Consider the following 19749-nt stretch of genomic DNA (forward strand, 5'->3'; position numbering starts at 1 on the left):
GCTTCTGAGTGGACAACGTATGCAAGACACACCCCCTGCTCCTCCTCCAAGGCAAGTGATTGACAGCAGCTCCTGAGCGGAAAAACGCATGCAAGACACACCCCTGCTCCCCCTCCAAGGCAAGTGATTGGCAGCGGCTTCTAAGTCCACCTTGGGAGTTGCTGTCAATCACTTCCTTTGGAAGAGGCGCAGAGATGTGTCTTGCATGTGTTGTCGCAGCCTGAAAAAGACAAGGTAGAGAAGAAACGCTTTTTGTCAGGTGATTGACAGCAGCTTCTGAGTGGACAACGCATGCAAGACACACCCCTGCTCCTCCTCCAAGGCAAGTGATTGACAGCAGCTCCTGAGCGGAAAAACGCATGCAAGACACACCCCTGCTCCTCCTCCAAGGCAAGTGATTGACAGTAGCTCCTGAGTGTACAATGCATGCAAGACACACCCCCCTGCTCCTCCTCCAAGGCAAGTGATTGGGGATGCACAGGTGTTTCATGCATCCCCACGCAGAGTCACATTCAAGTCAATTGGGATGCAGCGGCTGCACGGACACAACCGCTACTCCCAATTTGACATTCCATATGGGTGCAGGAACAGGTATGTGTGTCCCCAAATGCAGGCAGTGTGTGATAGGGGACAGGCACCCGCACCCACACGGATGTCAGATTGGGAGCTATGTCATCTGCCTGCGCCTCCCCCACCATGTGCTGTGGTTCCATTTACCGCCTCCCTTTCTGGAAGTGTTGGATGTGAAGAGGCCAGGGATATAGGCAGTAATCCTGTACCCGTGTTCTATCAGAATACCTATCAGATTCTGCAACCAGAAGGGACGTACAGACTAGAACAATTTACTGCGCATGCGTTCCAAAATGGCCGCTATGTGTTCCAGTAGGTTTCCTAATATGATAGAACACGAAGCAGAGGCGGACATCTTTTTACACCCACGCAAGTCTTGAATTTTACATTTATTTAAGCAGTAAACTCACCTTATAGACTGAATCACAGTTTTCCATTTGTATGATTATTGTATTCTAGTATGTATAGTGAGAAACCTTCAGGTAGAAGATGGCAACGGCCATCTTGGTACACCCTGCACTGCTCAGTGACAAACTGATTATATAGTGAAATAGACTCGGTCGCGGTGAAATAGTCAATTTCAGTATATAAGGTGAGTTTACTGCTAAAATAAATGTAAAATTCAAGACTCGTGTGGGTGTAAGAAGACGTCTGCCTCTGCTTCGTGTTCTGTCCCATTAGGAAACCTATTGGAACGCATAGCGGCCATGTTGGAATGCACAGTGCATGCGCAGTAAGTTGTTCTTGTCCGAACGTCACTTACGGTTGCAAAATCTGATAGGTAGCACTATTCTGATAGAGCACGGGTACAGGAGTACTGCCTATATCCCTCCAGCGGTGGCCGAGGCCATTAATACTGGCTCGGGGCAATTGGTGTTGGCATGAAGTGTATGCTAAAAGGACATTATTATAGCTTATTTCTTCACCTGTTATCTAAAAATTAGGGCTGATTCATAAAGTGTGTGGAACAAAATACAGGAGTCACCCATAGCAGCCAATCAGAATGCAGCCGACTGTCCCACAGCACAACACGCAATAAAATGGTAGAAGGATGACCCCTATCTTGTCCCAGGCCCAGTTTCCATTCATTAGCGCCACACTCCACCTGCAGGATCAGACTCCGGACAGATGCATAATATAAAAACATGGCAATAAATGAAATACTCAGCGAAGGCCCAAACTGCACCAATAGCCGGGTTACTGGCGCTCGTACATCTCTTTCAGGATCTTCATACTCTGGGTGTAGCGCTGCTGATTCTGGTAAGATGCATCTTTCCATCTGCAATACAAAACATTCAGATTAGAGAGAGACTCCGAGGAACACCCTGCTGGGGCAGTAAGGGAAAACTCCAGTGTTGATGGGAAAGATCCTTTCCAGGCCAGATAGATAGAGATATATATATATATATATATATATATATATATATATATATATATATATATATATATATGTGTTCACTGGGACAGGACCTAAAATAAAATATCCTTAACACTTTTATATGACGTCCTCCAAGAACAACAATGCTCCCGCCCGGCCGTCATTGTACTATAGGCCGGGCGGGAGCATTGTTATTCTGGAAGGACATCATAGGATGTCATCCCAGAAAGCGCCGCTCGTGGTGCCATGCATTGGCATGATCTGTCACTGGCTGCGTCCACCGGTGACTTCTGCCGAGTGCCCCCATAGCAAGCCGCTTGCTCTGCGGGCACTAATGCGTGCTCACTCTCAAGCCGGCTCTGTGTCCACTTACACACAGAGTGAGGCTCTGCCCTACCCCTTGCTACCTCCTCCCTGTCTGTGACTGACAGCAACAGGAGCCAATGGCTCCCACTGCAGTCTTTGAGCCAATGAGGGCGAGAGCCGAGAGAGCAGCTGGCCTTGTGCACATCGCTGGATCGAGATTGGGCCCATGTATTGGGGGGGGGGGGCTGGAAGGGGAGCGGGGAGAACCACTTTAATATTTGCCCGGTGATGGGCTGTAAAGTGAACCTGAATTTGAAAAGTAAAAATGGAATTTTTGTAAAATCTTACCTGTAAAATTCCTTTCTCTGAGTCCTCCGACAGTCGCTGCCACCTCTAAGTCTGCCTAGCTACTCCTGCGGAGCGGAAGTCAATACCCAATAGTGATGACTTAGAGATGGCGGCGACTGTCAGAGGAAGTAAGAGAAAAGAGGTTTCTGCTGGATCTAACCTGTGGATCTGTGCTTCCTTTACCTCTATAGCGGCTTCTTCATCATTACACCCCCCCCAGCAGACGTCAGGGGTACACCGCTGACATTATGAAAGAAAGCCTCTACCAAGATGGCTGCCTCCACACAAAGACACAGTATGGGGTGTGTGTGTGTACACACACTACTATAAGCTCTACAGAAGAGATGTCTTTTTTCTCACCTCTGACGAACCTTCTTCCATCGCTCCATGTTCCGACAGATCAGGGTGGTCATGCTGGGTGTCTGCTCTGCTGGCTGATAGAAAATGCGGGAGATGAATGATACTAAGGAATACAAATATTCTCCTGCATGCTTTGAATCTAGTCACCAACTAAACCTAATCGCTCACGTTTAATCCAGAGGTGGATTTGCATGTTTGAAAACACATGTGGAAAACACACTGCCGGCATCAAGGCACCTCTGATAAGTGTGTTCCCTAACTGAAGGTTATAACAAAGAGACATATAGCAATGCATGTACCAAAAGCAGACCTACCTGGAGGCAGTCCTCTCCTCAGAGGTAGAGCAACACACCAGAAGTTCAGGCATCAGCCAAGGCAGCTGGAGACTTCTATGTGCATGCACCAAATACTAAAAAATCCAGTATATGCATGCACCAAGTCCTAAAAACCAACAATGGCAGCTGCTCAGGTCCGTGAATCTGGGAGCAGGTGGTGAAATTTCTCCACGACCAGATGGGTACCCCTGTGACTTTAGACCCTAAGATCTGTTTATTAGGCATACTTCCTGATGGACAAATACACAATTAAATTCCTACAAGAGACGTTATTTAGTGCCCGCAAGCTGATCGCCCGGGTGTGGATCCAACCATCCCCTTCTACACTTGCTACTTGGATCGCGGAGGTCAATAGCTCTCTCCCCTACAAAAAGATTATCTATAGGCATAGAAGGTGCCCGGCATGCTACCACAAGATCTGGGATAGGTGGCTCCAGGTTGACTCCACCTCCCCCGTGAAATGATGGGTCTCTATTTTTCCACGGGCTGAGAATTGGGTGATTTTATTTCTTGTTTTATATCTTTTCATGGTTCTTCCCTGTATGCATCGTGCCCTGCAATATCGGTGTAACTGCCAGATATGGCTTATGTGTGCATTACTTCCTTTTTTTCTTATGCCCACTACATACGCGTTTGATTTATGACTGTACAATGCACTGTTTGCGTTCTTTTTATTTATGCATTTAGCATTCTTTCTTGTTGTATGCCTTGTTTCCGTTATGTTTTCTTTTATGCATAACTCAATAAACGCTTGCTTTTTTAAGAAAAAAAAAAAATAATATCTTCATGCATTTACAGGTAAATATACATGTACAAGCGAATGCATAGTTTCGGACAGGTATATTTACCTGTAATTGCATGAAGATATGAAGTAAACGAGATATCTACAATTTGAGATTGCATCTCCCATTTTTTTGATGAATGTCTGGTGGAAACAAAAAAGGAGCGCCACATCAGATGTAATCCTCTCTAGATTAATTTGTTACACGGCAGAGGTGTCCTACCTCGAAATTATATATATATATACACACACACACACACACACACACACACACACATATACACACATACAATATATTATCGTGTATATGTAGGGTGGCATCAATACCATTTTTTTTTCTGGCGAGTAGGAGTACCGATACTTTTGGTCAAGTACTCGCCAATACTGGAGTACCGATACCTTTGTGGTGCAATATGAGCTCCTACAAATGAATGGGCTCAGATCGCACTGCAAAGAATCGCATGCGATTTTAACAGGAATGCGGCGTGATTCCTGTCCGAATCGCATGAAGTTTCAAGCACCACTCCTGTGTGAACCCAGGCTGAAATCACTATGACAAGCCTGGGTGTGCACAGCGGTGGTGGGGGAAACTGCATGCGGACTCAGACAGGAATCGCACCACATCACACCGCAAAGGTTTTGGTTTCAGCTATCGGAGCATTTACACTACTACTTGTGTAAATGGTTAGTATTGGCACCAATATCGATAATGGTGCAACCCTAATAGTATAAATACACACACACATATATATATATATATATATATATATATATATATATATATATATATATATATACATACATATACACACACACACACACACACATATACACACAAATACATACATTATATATATATATATATATATATATACACATACATTATATATATATATATATATATATATATATATATATATATATATATATATATATATATATATATACATATATATACACACATACATAAACACACACACACACACACACACACACACACACACACACAATATCCAATGGTTGCCACCACACACAAATCAGGGATAGAAGATGCTATATATATATATATATATATATATATATATATATATATATATATATATATATATATATATATATATATTTTTTTTTTTTTTTTTTAATTGATTACATTTTAAGGTTAACATAAATTCGCCTTAAAGTATAAGTCCAGCCTAACACTAAAATCGCTACATCTACGGATATCCATGATCTAACACTAACCTATCTAGCCATGTAAAGAAGAAAATCAGTATACATACCTTTTCTGAAGCCACTCCGGTCCCACGCTGAGCTGTCAGTGTCGCTGTGGAGGCGGGTGCAGAGGACACAGCCGACAACGGAAGCCCCATAGTAACTCTATAGGTGACATCACTTCCCATTCATTTCACAGCCGTTGTCTCGGCTGTGTCCTCTGCAGAGCTTCTGCCGCTGGAGACCGGACCAGAGCGGCTTCAAAAACGGTATGTATAGCGAAGTACGGAAGTGACGTCACCTATTGAGTTACTATGGGGGCTTCCGTTGATGGCTGCCTCCTCTGCACCCGCCTCCACAGCGAAGCCGCCGCTGACAGCTCAGCGTGGGACCAGCTTCAGAAAAGGAAACTATACTGATTCCTTCTTTATAGTGCTAGATAGGTTAGTGTTAGATCGTGGATGCCTGTAGATGTTGCGATTTTAGTGTTAGGGAGGACTTCCCCCCCCTTTAAAAATACCTTGATACGAATTATTTTCTGCACCTCTTATTTTACATGGGTATTTAACTGTGTCAGACGGTACATTTAGTCGGAGTGATGCCTCTATGTTTTTAATGTTGTACAGACCTCTGTTTTGTATTTTTGTAACATTCAATAAAATACATATTTGCCTTTAATAATACCTCGCCCTAAGAGCCGGTTCACACTGGGGCGACTTGTCAGGCGACCTGGTCGCCTGACAGGTCGCCTGCCATAGATTAGCACAGGACCCGTTCTAATAGGAGCGACACAAGTCGCTCCGACTTAGAAAAAGGGTCCTGTACTACTTTGGGGCGACCTGGAGCGACCTGCATTGACTTCAATGATATGAAGTCCCTGCATGTCTCTCCGAGGTTGCGATTGCGCGCTGTGCACCGCGACTTCACAGGTCGCCCCGGCAAGTCGGGTCGCCTGTATGTGAACCGGCTCTAAATCTTCCTTTTTTTATCTTCATTGGAAAAAATAAAGACTTCTAGTCTTACTATGCTGAGGTTGAGCTGGTCTTCATCCCGAGGGAACGGTGGTGGAAGTCTCAAGTTTACCGGCTCTCCACCCTCGGACACGGGACACGGTATGGGAGAAGGTAGGTGGTAGATGTTCTGAGAGCTCCCGTTCACCACGTCTCCCTGGAAACAAACAGAAAAGAGAACAAATCAGCTCATGAAACCAATCTCTATATAATGGCTCTTCTTAGATATAAGGGTGAAACTATCAAAGACCTGAATCCAAGAGAAAGTAAGCCCGGTCTTCCAGGTGAAACGCATCAGTATGGAGGTCCCAGCATTTGAATTTTTAAGTGTCGCCAATCGAACTGCTCTTGGATTTGTTTGCTGTTAGCACATAAGAAGATTCCCCTTACCCTGGCGTTTGGCACCTTCTTTTCGGAAGGTGACCCAATTATGAGCCTAAAAGCAGCTGACCCCATTTTTTTTTTCCCTATTAACCACTTCAGGTCCGCCCCATAGCAATTTTACTACTACAGGGTGGCACCTGTGCGCCGGATCATGTATATATACATGATTCGGTTCTTCGGGTGCGCACATATGCTTACACACAGCGGAAGCCCAGCGACGGGTACCGTGGACTTGGGTTCGTGGGTTCGTACCGTGGGTTCGCCAGCAACCGCTGATTGTTCAGTACATAGGCAGATCGCTGATCTGACAGGGGGGAAATGGAGGGAATTTGTGTCTCTGCAAAGCAGGGACATGGATCCATGCCTTCCCCTAGTAAAAGCACCTCCCCCACAGTACACAAAATCACTAGCTGGGCACACATTTAACCCTTTGATCGCCCCTAATGTTAACCCCTTCCCAGCCAGTGTCATTAGTACAGTGACCGTGCATATTTTTTTTTTTTAGCACTGATCACTTTATTAATGCCACTGGTCCCCAAAAATTGTCAGCCGCAAAATCACACGCAAAAAAAAAAAAAAAAAAAAAAAAAAAAAGGCACTGATTGCCGCCATTATTACCAGTATAAAAAATAAATAAATAAACCTATCCCATAGTTTGTAGACCAGGGATCCTCAAACTACAGCCCTCCAGCTGTTGCAAAACTCCACGTCCCATGAGGCATTGTAAAACTCTGACATTCATACACGACTAGGCATGATGGGAATTGTAGTTCCTGAACAGCTGGAGGGCCATAATTTGAAGACCCCTGTCGTAGACGCTGTAATTTTTGCGCAAACCAATCAATATAAGCTTATTGAGATTTTGTTTACCAAAACTATGTAGCATTATACATATTGGCCTAAATTTATTAAGAAATTAGATTTTTACCCTTTTTATTTTTTTATTGGATAGGTTTTATAGCAGAAAGTAAAAAATGTTTTTTTTTTGTTTCAAAATTGACGCTCTTTTTTTGTTTTTAGCGCAAAAAAACAAAAACCGAGGAGGTGATCAAATATCACCAAAAGAAAGCTCTATTCCGGAGGTCAAGTGGTTATTGAACTCATTGGAAGGATGAAAAATAATTCCAAGCCTTCCTCCATATTTACACCCCAGTGTTCCATTATAACCGAGGTTTCCAGTCAGTGGTGGATGGAGATAGGACCGTACTTCTCAGAGACTCAAGGGGTTCAAGTGTAATACTAAATATCAGCTTCAAGAGAATCTGCCATTATGGCGCTTTTCCACTGCATGGAACTGAACGGTTCGGCACGCTTTTGTGCTTTTCCACTGCTGGTACCGCATGGTATAGTGTCGAAACGGTTCAGTACGGTACGGTATAGATTTGCTTTTCCACTGCATGCAACCGAACGGTACGGTACGGCTCTGAAAAAACAGTACCTACTCGATTGTGGTTCCAACAGGTACCAAACTGGTACCATATCCCACAATCCTTTGCATGCAGTCACTACTAGCCACTGATTGGTCAGAGAATCCCACCCACCCCGTTGTTATCCCACCCACTTAACTTTAGTACTACTTTAGTGGAAAAGCAAACCATACCGTACCGTACCGAACCGTTCCGACACTATACCATGCGGTACCAGCAGTGGAAAAGCAAACCGGGCCCAGCAGGGCTGAGTAGAGCCGAGCCGGTACGAGCCGGTACTTGCAGTGGAAAAGTGCCATATTAGAGAAGCCAAATCCTCACTGAAGCCATACTACATTACCTCTTCTGATGGCGTGGGTGTTGATGGGCGTTCGGGGGCCTTTGCTCCGGGTGCATTGCGCAGCCAGGCTCGGCACACAGGATAAAGGGGCGTGTCTTCAGAAAATTGCGCCAAGTCTACGCTCCGATCAAAGAGGCGGATGACGAACGTGTCTAAAGGAAAAGGAAGAGAGTGTATTTTCAGTGAGCTCATATTTGGAGTTATTATGAAACATTTACTTGAGAAAATTGTTTATAGGACTTTCACATTTCTGCACGCTTGCTCTTAAAGAGGAGCTCCAGGCTCCTACAAATACTGTACAAATCCTGTAGCTGCTGACTTAATATTAGGACACTTACCTATCCACCAATCCGGCAGGGCCTTCACCCCAGCTGATTTTTCAATTGGCTTTCGGTGCTGCCTCCGCCATCTTGGGTAAGGGAAACCGGAAGTGAAGCCTTGCGGCTTCACATCCGGTTCCCAATTGCGCATGCGCAAAGTGCGCTGTGCTTTGTGAATGGCCTGGGGGCAGGGGAAGCAGTTGAAAAAGAAAAAAAAACACCAAAAGCTCCTAAACTCAAGTTTAGGAGCGGTGCTAGTGTACATGAAGTCTTAACAAGCTGGTGAAAAGTGAACTGGGGGGGGGGGGGGGGGGGAAAGAAGGAGGACATGATGGCTGTTGGGGGGGGGGGGGGAAAGGAGGACATGATGGCTGTTGGTGGGGGGGGGGGGGGGGGGAAAGGAGGACATGATGGCTGTTGGTGGGGGGGGGGGGGGAGGAGGACATGATGGCTGTTGGTGGGGGGGGAGGAGGACATGATGGCTGTTGGTGGGGGGGGGGGGGGAGGAGGACATGATGGCTGTTGGTGGGGGGGAAGGAGGACATGATGGCTGTTGGGGGGGGGGGGAAGGGGGAGGAGGACATGATGGCTGTTGGGGGGGGGGGGGGAGGAGGACATGATGGCTGTTGGTGGGGGGGAGGGGGAGGACATGATGGCTGTTGGGGGGGGGGGAAGGAGGAGGACATGATGGCTGTTGGGGAGGGGGGGGGGGAGGAGGACATGATGGCTGTTGGGGGGGGGGGGGAAGGAGGAGGACATGATGGCTGTTGGGGAGGGGGGGGGGGAAGGAGGACATGATGGCTGTTGGGGGGGGGGAAGGTGGACATGATGGCTGTTGGGGGGGGGGGGGGGGGAGGACATGATGGCTGTTGGTGGGGGGAAGGAGGACATGATGGCTGTTGGTGGGGGGGGGGAGGAGGAGGAGGAGGAGGACATGATGGCTGTTGGTGGGGGGGTGGGGGAGGACATGATGGCTGTTGGGGGGGGAAGGAGGAGGACATGATGGCTGTTGGGGGGGGGGGGGGAAGGAGGACATGATGGCTGTTGGGGGGGGGGGGGGTGGACATGATGGCTGTTGGGGGGGGGGAGGTGGACATGATGGCTGTTGGGGGGGGGGAAGGAGGACATGATGGCTGTTGGGGGGGGGGGGGAAGGAGGACATGATGGCTGTTGGGGGGGGGGGGGGGGGAAGGAGGACATGATGGCTGTTGGGGGGGGGGGGAAGGAGGACATGATGGCTGTTGGGGGGGGGGAGGGGGAGGAGGACATGATGGCTTTTGGTGGGGGGGGGGGGGAGGGGGAGGAGGACATGACGGCTGTTGGGGGGAAGGAGGACATGACGGCTGTTGGGGGGGGGGGGGGAAGGTGGATATGATAGCTGTGAGGGGAGGGAAGGAGGACATGATGGCTGTGGGGGGAGGGAAGGAGGACATGATGGCTGTTGGGGGGGGGGGGGGGAAGGAGGACATGATGGCTGTTGGGGGGGGGGGGAATGGAGGACATGATGGCTGTGGGGGGAGGGGGGAATGGAGGACATGATGGCTGTGGGGGGAGGGAAGGAGGACATGATGGCTGTGGGGGGAGGGAAGGAGGACATGATGGCTGTTGGAGAAGGGAGGACATGGCTGTGGAGGGGGGAAATGGAGGGACTTAGGACACTGATGTAAGAACGCTATTGTGATATAAGGAGGGGGTGATGTGAATGATCATGCCACTTGGACATTTGCTGGAAGAAATTTTTACTGATCTGACCTCCATGAATTGTAATGCAATACCTCTGCACTAGAGGGAGCTCTCACTGGCTTAGTGCTATCTCACTGCTTTCTGCTTAACAACTGCTGCAACGATTTTACTGTTTGAGTTAAGTTGTTCCTTAACTGAACAGCAATGAAGAGTTGACCCCCCCCCCACACACAAAGCATAGGTGGACAGGAGGCTGAAGACGAACAGATGCCCCTCCTCCTTTGAGAAGCCCTGCCCCCCGATTCTGCTGACTCTCCATCACTCTGGTGTCACTCTTACTGGTTTTGGGCTGTCCAGTTTCGGTGATGCCATCTTCCTCTTTTCTCTTCTTCCGTCGGTGGTGGGAAAGGCGCGCTGGAGGCCTAAATGGAGAGAGAGAGGAGAACAAGGGATGCAAAGAGCTGCAAATCAAATACTGTAAATCTTTTAGATCTAAAAGGCCGATGTCAACCCAACAGTTTTGTATTTGGAGTAAACTCGTTTCCTGCACTCTGTAATTATCAAGCGCATCGTCTAAAGAAAATCCTGGCTGCAACTACCGTCCCCATCCGCCAACCCTGCCCACTGACGCATTTCACCCGGATGAAGACCTGTCCTGGTGAAGCGCACTAGAGAGAGTGTGGTTGACGGGTGGGAACTGTAGCTTCCATTGTAATTATTAAAAAAAAAAAAAAAAAAAAAAAAGAAGAAGGAGGGGCATGCCCTGGAAATCCATTTCAACCCCTTCTCGCCCAGCCTATTGTAAAATAATGGCCGGGCAGGAGCCCTGTCATAGGACGTCCTCCAAGGATTGCGCTCCGGCGCGTTCTGTCACCCTCTGTATCCATTGGAAACAGCGGATGACAGATCAATGTACCAGCCTGCTGCCGGTACCATGTGATCGCTGTGACCAATCACAGTAGATCAAATGAAAATTGTACACAATGTATGGCTTTGATTCATGCCATTCATTGTGAACTATTGTGCTGATCACTGTGACTGGTCACAGTAATTACACGGTACAGAAAGGACCAATCACATCCTATCTGTACCATGTGATTAGCTGTGGCCAATCACAGCTTATGACACGCTGAATTAATCTATTTCATTCAGTAAAAATGGTTGTTTAGAACAGAAGAATTGTAATAATAAAATAAAAAAAAAAAATATATATTATATATATATATATATATATATATATATATATATATATATATATATATATATATATATATATATATGAGGCATGGTGAGCATTTTTCAAAATTTTGATTTTTTTGTCACAATTTTCGGAAAATTACTAATTAATATATATATATATATATATGTGTTATATATTATGTAAAAAAAAATATATTATTTATTTTTTTTTTTGTTACATACGGTCGACAGTCAGTGCCCCTGATCACAGCCACACCAGATATATCACGACGCTGTACTTCACTGGGGATAGTATGTAAAAAAATAAATAAAAATTAGTAATTTTCCGAAAATTGTGACAAAAAATTTACAATTTTGAAAATGCTCACCATGCCTCTTAGTAAATATTTTGGACTGTCTACTTTCCAAAAATAGGTCATTTGGGGGGTATTTGTACTAGTGATTGACCAATATCGTTTTTTTTTATTGCCGATACCGATATGCGATGACCAAAATATCGGTATCAGCCAAAATTGGCCGATATTTTCGTACATTAAAACTTTTTTTTTTTTTGACAGGTCCTTTTGTGGAGGGATCTGGGGGGTCTAAAAGACCCCAAACCACTCCTCTGCACTTAAAAGCATTCAAAACGCCAAGTTTGGCTGTTTTGAATGCTGTAATTTTTTTTAAATTGGCGTCGAGTACCCGGAAGTGAGGTCATGACATCACTTCCGGGTTTTTACATGGAGACCCGATCAGAGCCGAATGCAGCTTTTATTGGGTCTTCTCTTCAGCGGCTGTGCAGGCTTGTTGCCCGGGTCTCCTGGTTCGACAGGAGACCCAGGCGAGCCGCAGAAGGCGGCAGGAGGGGGTGGTGCGTCCCCTCCCGCTCCTTGTAATGACAGCCGAGCGGCTTCTCAGCCGCATCGGTTGTCATTACAAGACAGCCGACCGTTGGCTATGGACGCCGGTACCGGGGTGATGCCTCTAGCTGCAGGCATCACCCCGGTACAAGCACTTTCCCGAAATATCGGTAATATTGGTAACCTCCGGGGCCGATTCCAATATATCGGGGAACGTGCATATCGGCTTTGCCGATAATCGGTCGATCCCTAATTTGTACCGTCCTGGTGTTTTTTTTTCAGATCGGCCGTCAGTACAACAGGATTGATCAATTTTCAGACATATATCCCATAGTCTGTGGACTTTACCTTCTCTGTGAGAACGGCGGTCTGCTTTGTTTACATAGGCAGACCGCAGTTCTACCTCTCTCGGAACGATCCTGGGTGGACGGCGGACATCGGGTCCGCTGGACCCGCTGATTGGCTCCCCCTTCTGTCCAATCACCATGTGATGGCGCCTCCGGCGGCGCGTGCCCCCTAGTGGCTATTGCATGAAAATGTGATGGCGCCTCCGGCGGCGCGTGCCCCCTAGTGGCTATTGCATGAAATGACGTACAGGTACGTGATTTTTCGCAATAGAGCCGACCTGCCGCAGTACATGTACATTAGGGAAGTGGTTAAGCTGCCCATAATAATGATGGACCAGTAGTGGGTTGTGGGAGGTGGAAGACGGAGAGAGCAGTGATATCTCAGAGGGGTCCTCCATGTCATGAGGATGTACAGGAGAGTCTGAGTGCAATACAATCCTTGTTATGTTTTTGGGATTTCACCGCAGGGTTCACTTTAAATATATAAGAGGAAGTTTAAGAAAAATGTACCTTTTACCAGCTGCAGAAGGAGAAGAGTCTCTGAAATCATAAAAAGAGGAACACATTTTAGGACAAGCTTGCTGATTCTGGTCAGAACTGGAACTACGGTTTACAGCTGATCAGAGAATTTGCTTCGCATCCTGAGATCTCAGCTCAAACTTACATACAAACATACAGTATATACAGTATATACAGTGCGATTCAAAATAGATGGTGCCAAAGTAAAGCTGATTTATTTATTTATAACAGAATGAACCAAACCCAACGATAATACCCGCTTCCACACAACGTACTGCAGACGGGCGGGCGCTATAGGCAAAGCAATGTGCCCGTAGGTTGCTGCCTATGTCCTTCTACCCATTCACCCAAAAAAAAAAAAACAGTATGGTGTAACAAAAAACATGAGCTAGTTTTTGACAAGTCCTTTATTAAAAATGACTGGTAATAATGTCCCCCTGATGTAGATCCAAAGACAATCACGATGGCTGTCGCCGCCACACTGATAAAAAAATGACAAATACTCCTGCCGGCAGCTCCCGTCTGACATTTCTTATATAGCTATGGGGCGTGGCCATGCGGTGACGTCACCCAGAGACACCACCCCCCTGTGACGTCACGGCCCCGGGCATGATGAGTCCATAATGTCACAAGGGAGCGTGGTCTCCAGGTGATGTCACAAGGGGGCGAGGTCTCCAGGTGACATCACAAAGAGGGGGGGGGGGCGCAAGTTCTCCAGGTGCCGTCACAAGGGGGAGGCGAGGTCTCCAGGTGATATCACAAGGGGGAGGCGAGGTCTCCAGGTGATATCACAAGGGAGGCAAGGTCTCCAGGTGATGTCAGGTGACTTCACAAGGGGGGGGCGAGGTCTCCAGGTGACGTCACAAGGGGGGGGGGTGAGGTCTCCAGGTGACGTTAACAAGGGGGGGGGGGGGGCTTGCGAGGTCTTCAGGTGACGTCACAAGGAGGGGGGGGGGCAAGGTCTCCAGGTGACTTCACAAGGGGGGGGCGAGGTCTCCAGGTGACGTCACAAGGGGGGGGGGCGAGGTCTCCAGGTGACGTCACAAGGGGGGGGCAAGGTCTCCAGGTGACGCCACAAGGAGGGGGCAAGGTCTCCAGGTGACGCCACAAGGAGGGGGGGCAAGGTCTCCAGGTGACGCCACAAGGAGGGGGGGGCAAGGTCTCCAGGTGACGTCAACAAGGGGGGGGGGGGCGTCACCACATGGCCAAGCCCCATAGCTTTTGAAGAACTGTCAGACACAGGAGCTGGCAGAACTGGGGGGGCATTTGTCAGGGGAGGAGCGTTTTTCTTTTTATCGGTTCGGCAGCGAGGCTGGATCTACATCTGGTGACATAATTAGGACTTGTCAAAAACTGCCTCGTTTTTTGTTACACTACATGGGTTTTCTTTTGGGTTAAATGGGTGGGGTACTTATTCACATTGGGGGGGGGGGGGGGGGCGGGATCTGGGGGCTCCCTTCCCTAAAAGGGGGCTTCCAGATTCAGATAAGCCCCATGCCTGCAGACCCTCACAACCACAGCCCAGGGTTGTGAGGAAGAGACCCTTGGGGACAAGGTGCTTTGGGGTGGGGGGGGACAGAGCACCCCCCATGTTGAGTGATCGTGGGACAGGCGATTGGCTGTTTTTGTAGCTGCTGACTTTTTTTTCCCCCACAGATGGCTGAAACTCCTCTTTAATTTTCCAAAGCTTGATTGAAGAAGCTGAAGTTTGAAGCCGATTGGCTCCCATGCACAGCTGCGCCAGGTTCTGAGTGCTCCAGTTTTAGTAAATCTCCCACCATTGTATCAATCAGTAGTGGGCACAGAAGTACTTGATCCACTTGCCCCCCCCCCCCTTCATGATCAGGCCATTTTTTCCATACGGCACTGCGTTACTTCATAGTTAATATTTTTTACTTCCTGCTATAAAACAAATCAAAATTATTTTTTTTTAGAAATCGAAATTTCTTCATAAAATTTAGGCCAATATCTATTCTCCTACAAGTCTTTCGTAAAAAAAAAAAAACCCAATAGGCGTATATTGATTGGTTTATGTGAATGTTATAGCATCTACAAACTATGACATATTTATGGAATTTTTATTTATTTTTTTACTAGTAATGGTGGCAACTTCTAGCAGGACTGCGATATTGCAGCGTACAATTGCACACCAACTGACACTTTTTTGGGGGAACAGTGACACTAATACAGTGATCAGTGCTAAAAATATGAACTGTCACTGTACTGATGACACTGGCTGGGAAGAGGTTAAACATCTAGGGGCAACCAAAGGGTTAAGTGCGCCTAGCCAGTGTTTGTGTGTGCTGCTTTCACTAAGGGAAGAGACGGATTCAACCCCTTGCTTTGCAGAGACATAGAATCATCCCTTCCCCCTCTGTCAGAACTGATATTAGCCTTGTTTACATTGGCATATCGCAGTTCTCTCAGTGTTTTACTAAGGATCGGTGGGTGCTGGCAGAGTACATCGGGCCCCCTGGACCCGCAGATCAGCTTCTGCTGTGAATTATCATAGCGGAAGCAGCCCCCGCATGCCACCTGCAGGCAGAAATGAAAAATTACGTATATATACACACAGGTGATTCTGCCCACGGCTGCCGCCCCGTAGCAGTAAAGGTGCTATAGGGCAGTGGTCCTCAACTCCGGTCCTCAGGGCCCACTAACAGGCCAGATTTTAAGTATTACCTTGGGGAGATGCAGACTAGAATACTGCAATCACTGAGCAGCAAATGATATCACCTGTGATGTATTTCAGTTATCTTGCAAACCTGGCCTGTTAGTGGGCCCTGAGGACCGGAGTTGAGGACCACTGCTATAGGGCAATCAGCAAGTGGTTAAAGGGACACTAATTTAGAGTAAAGTCACAGATTCTCTTCTCTTGGAAGCTCTCATCTTCCATCCCAAAAACACATATACGCACCCTTGCTACCCTTCCCTGGTGTTCTGTGGAACTCTCGGTAGATACCTGAGGGGTTCCAGGTATGAGGAAGCATGAGACCACCTTCCAAGGGACAGTGCTTGGTCATATCAGGGAGTGATGTCATCAGCCCCGTGCAACCTCCAATACCATCCGACACTTATGAAGAATGGGTGGTCAAACTGTGGCCCTCCAGCTGCTGCAAAACTACAAGTCCCATCATGCCTCTGCCCTTGGGAGTCATGCTTGTAACTGTCAGCGGCTTGCAATGCCTTATGGGACTTTTAGTTCCGCAACAGCTGGAGGGCCACAGGTTGAGCACTCATATAAAGGGTTTGATTCCAGGCTCAGGTAAGGAAAGGGGGCGCTGGCACAATTTAGGACAAATAAATTCAAACTACAATCATTATGTTGGTCACATTCTCAATATCCACAAGACTTCTTCAGCCACCCCGAGAAAACAGTCTGGGCCCCTCATTTGTCCCTGCACCTTCTTACGTCACCTTATACACATAGATATATAGAGAGACAGAGAGAGACACAGAGAGAGACAGAGACAGAGAGAGACAGAGAGAGAGACAGAGACAGAGAGAGACACAGAGAGAGACACAGAGAGAGACACAGAGAGAGACACAGAGAGAGACACAGAGACAGAGAGAGAGAGACAGAGAGACAGAGAGAGACAGACAGAGACAGAGAGAGACAGACAGAGACAGAGAGAGAGAGACAGAGACAGAGACAGACAGAGAGACAGAGAGAGAGAGAGAGAGAGAGATATCTATCATTCTAATAAACATCTAATGTGTCCACACCACACACTCTTCTATCCCCAATCTTTGTCTTACTTGCTATGGGGGTCTGCCAAGGCCTTTCCACCATCATCCTCCATCTGCTCCCTAGAGAGACCAGACACAGAGTTATAATAATAATAATATAATACAGGAATTATTTAGTGCAGACAGTTTACACATGAGGACAGACAGTACAATTACAATACAGTTGAATACAGTAGGAATCAGAGAGGCCTGCTCCTTAGAGCTTACAATCTAAAAAGGTGACACACACAATGCACAGAGGTGAATGACCAGTCAAGAGCTTCCAATATTAACAGAAATAAGATGGGCACTGCATGATTATACCTACTAGTACAAGCAAATCTTATCCCCTCCAAAAAATGGGCACTGTGTGATTATACCCATTAGGATCAAGAGACCCCCCCCCCCCCCTCATAAGATGGTCATTGTGTGATTATACCCATCAGGATAATCAGATCTTATAAAGGACAGAGGTGCAAACACAATGACCAGCAGGAAATAGTAGGATGTTTTTCATAAACTTTCGCTAAGAAAATAATTATTGTATGGAAGTTATCTCAGGCAGGAGATAGGTCATCTTCTGTGGGGCCTTACAATCTGCTATCAGTTATGATCTCAGACGATAGATAGGTCATCCTCTGTGTTGCCTTACAATCTGCCATCAACTATGATCTCAGGTAGGAGATAGGTCGTCGTCTGTGGGGTCTTACAATCTGCCATTATCTTTGAGCTCAGGCAGGAGATAGGTCGCCTTCTGTGGGGGGGGTCTTACAACCTGTCATTAGCTATGATCTCAGGCAGGAGATAGGTCATCCTCTGTGGGGCCTTACAAGTGGCCATCAGCTATGATCTCAGGCAGCGGAACGGTCATCCTCTGTCTTCAATCATCACCCCGGTTTGTCCTATCTCCATATTCGAGTTCCCACCTCCCAAAATTAATGCTATAGCAGTCTTAAAGCTCCTGCTGCATTCCCTGCTATACATTGACTATAAGCAAGAAGCTCCACCCCTTCTACAATACCCCACCCCTTTTCCAGATAAGGTAGATGTTCCTCTATGTCAGAAGCTTCTGACTGACAGACAACTCTGAATTCTCTATATATCAGCAGAATGAGCGGTAAGAGGACAGTGACTGACCTGTCAGCCTCATTCCTATCCAGGAGACCTTGCAGGATGGCGTCCAGCCGGTTCCGGGCGTTGGCTGCCTCCAAATCTGACCAAAACAAAGACATGTAAGAATCTCACAATTCATGCCTGTTATATACAGCACAGCTCCACTTTACAGGGACTCTGTCACCAGTGTGGGGGGGGGGGGGGGGTCTCCGATATCTGACACACCCAGAACTGAGTTGGATGCTTTTGATTCTTCGGCTGCTGTGGCTCTGCAAGCAAATTAAAATAGAAGGCATCGCCCAAAGGACTGAGAAATGATCCTCACCGTGTTATGCAAAATGATGTTGCTGGCTATAGTCAGTTTAGGCTCCATTCACACTTGTGCGACTTGTCATACGACTTTGGACATCAAAGTCGCAGCCAATTCTTTTTAATGGCACCCGTATAAATCTAAGCCACTTAAAGTCGCATCGATTTTGAAAAAAGGTGCCTGCGCTACTTTGGGGTGACAATTGATGCGACTTTGGTAGAGTCAGATCAACGCCGCACTGGAAATCACGCGACTTTGGAGACGCGCTACTGTAAATGCAGCCTTAATGTACACATCAGTAGTTATTTAACCACTTTAATACCAGGCACTTTCACCCCCTTCCTGCCCAGACAACTTTCAGATTTCAGTCCTCCAAACCCACAGCCCATAAGTCCTCCTCACCTGTTTTCTCCACCTTCACCTTTGTGAGCGACATGGCGACCACAGAGCGGAGCCTCACGGGGTGACTTGTCTGAACAATTCCTCCTGTAAGGACCGGTGTCACCTGTAAGACAAATCAGATTTCAGCGTCCCTCATCTGTAGGATAAGGCCTAGGGTAAGGGATGAGGCCTAGGGTAAGGGATGAGGCCTACGGTTGGGGAGAAGGCCTACGGTTGGGGTCTAGGGTTGGGGAGAAGGCCTACTGTTGAGGAGAAGCTCTAGGGTTGGGGAGAAGGTCTAGGGTTAGGGATGAGGCCTAGGGTTGGGGGGAGAAGGCCTAGGGTTGGGGGGAGAAGGCCTAGGGTTGGGGGGAGAAGGTCTAGGGTTGGGTTGGGGAGAAGGTCTAGGGTTGGGTTGGGGAGAAGGTCTAGGGTTGGGTTGGGGAGAAGGTCTAGGGTTGGGTTGGGGAGAAGGTCTAGGGTTGGGGAGAAGGTTGGGGAGAAGGTCTAGGGTTGGGGAGAAGGTCTAGGGTTGGGTTGGGGAGAAGGTCTAGGGTTGGGGAGAAGGTCTAGGGTTGGGTTGGGGGGAGAAGGTCTAGGGTTGGGTTGGGGGGAGAAGGCCTAGGGTTGGGTTGGGGGGAGAAGGCCTAGGGTTGGGGGAGAAGGCCTAGGGTTGGGGGAGAAGGCCTAGGGTTGGGGAGAAGGTCTAGGGTTGGGTTGGGGAGAAGGTCTAGGGTTGGGTTGGGGAGAAGGTCTAGGGTTGGGTTTGGGAGAAGGTCTAGGGTTGGGTTGGGGAGAAGGTCTAGGGTTGGGTTGAGGAGAAGGTCTGGGGTTGAGGAGAAGGTCTGGGGTTG

General features: G+C 47.6%; 1 protein-coding gene across 1 annotated transcript; it reads right to left on the reverse strand.

Moving 5' to 3' along the window:
• Positions 1 to 1749: 1749 nt before the first annotated feature.
• LIN37 (lin-37 DREAM MuvB core complex component) lies at positions 1750 to 18998 on the reverse strand. Its single transcript, XM_082274386.1, has 9 exons — positions 18917 to 18998; positions 18229 to 18304; positions 17122 to 17172; positions 13354 to 13383; positions 10794 to 10876; positions 8452 to 8603; positions 6314 to 6457; positions 2963 to 3036; positions 1750 to 1849 (listed from the first exon to the last, which is right to left on the reverse strand). The coding sequence occupies exons 1-9, from the start codon at positions 18948 to 18950 to the stop codon at positions 1768 to 1770; spliced, it is 726 nt and encodes a 241-aa protein (XP_082130512.1). The 5' UTR covers positions 18951 to 18998; the 3' UTR covers positions 1750 to 1767.
• Positions 18999 to 19749: the final 751 nt, after the last annotated feature.

This window comes from Pelophylax lessonae (genome assembly GCF_965119305.1).
Source record: "Pelophylax lessonae genome assembly, chromosome: 12".
Lineage (NCBI taxonomy): Eukaryota > Metazoa > Chordata > Amphibia > Anura > Ranidae > Pelophylax > Pelophylax lessonae.

Coding starts and splice junctions, on each gene's coding strand:
- LIN37 (XM_082274386.1), bottom strand. CDS start 18,950: ATGTCGCTCACAAAGGTGAAGGTGGAGAAAACAG. Junction 18,305..18,916: donor GGTGAAGGTGGAGAAAACAG/GTGAGGAGGACT, acceptor TGTTTTGGTCAG/ATTTGGAGGCAGCCAACGCC. Junction 6,458..8,451: donor CACCCACGCCATCAGAAGAG/GTAATGTAGTAT, acceptor GTTTGTTTCCAG/GGAGACGTGGTGAACGGGAG.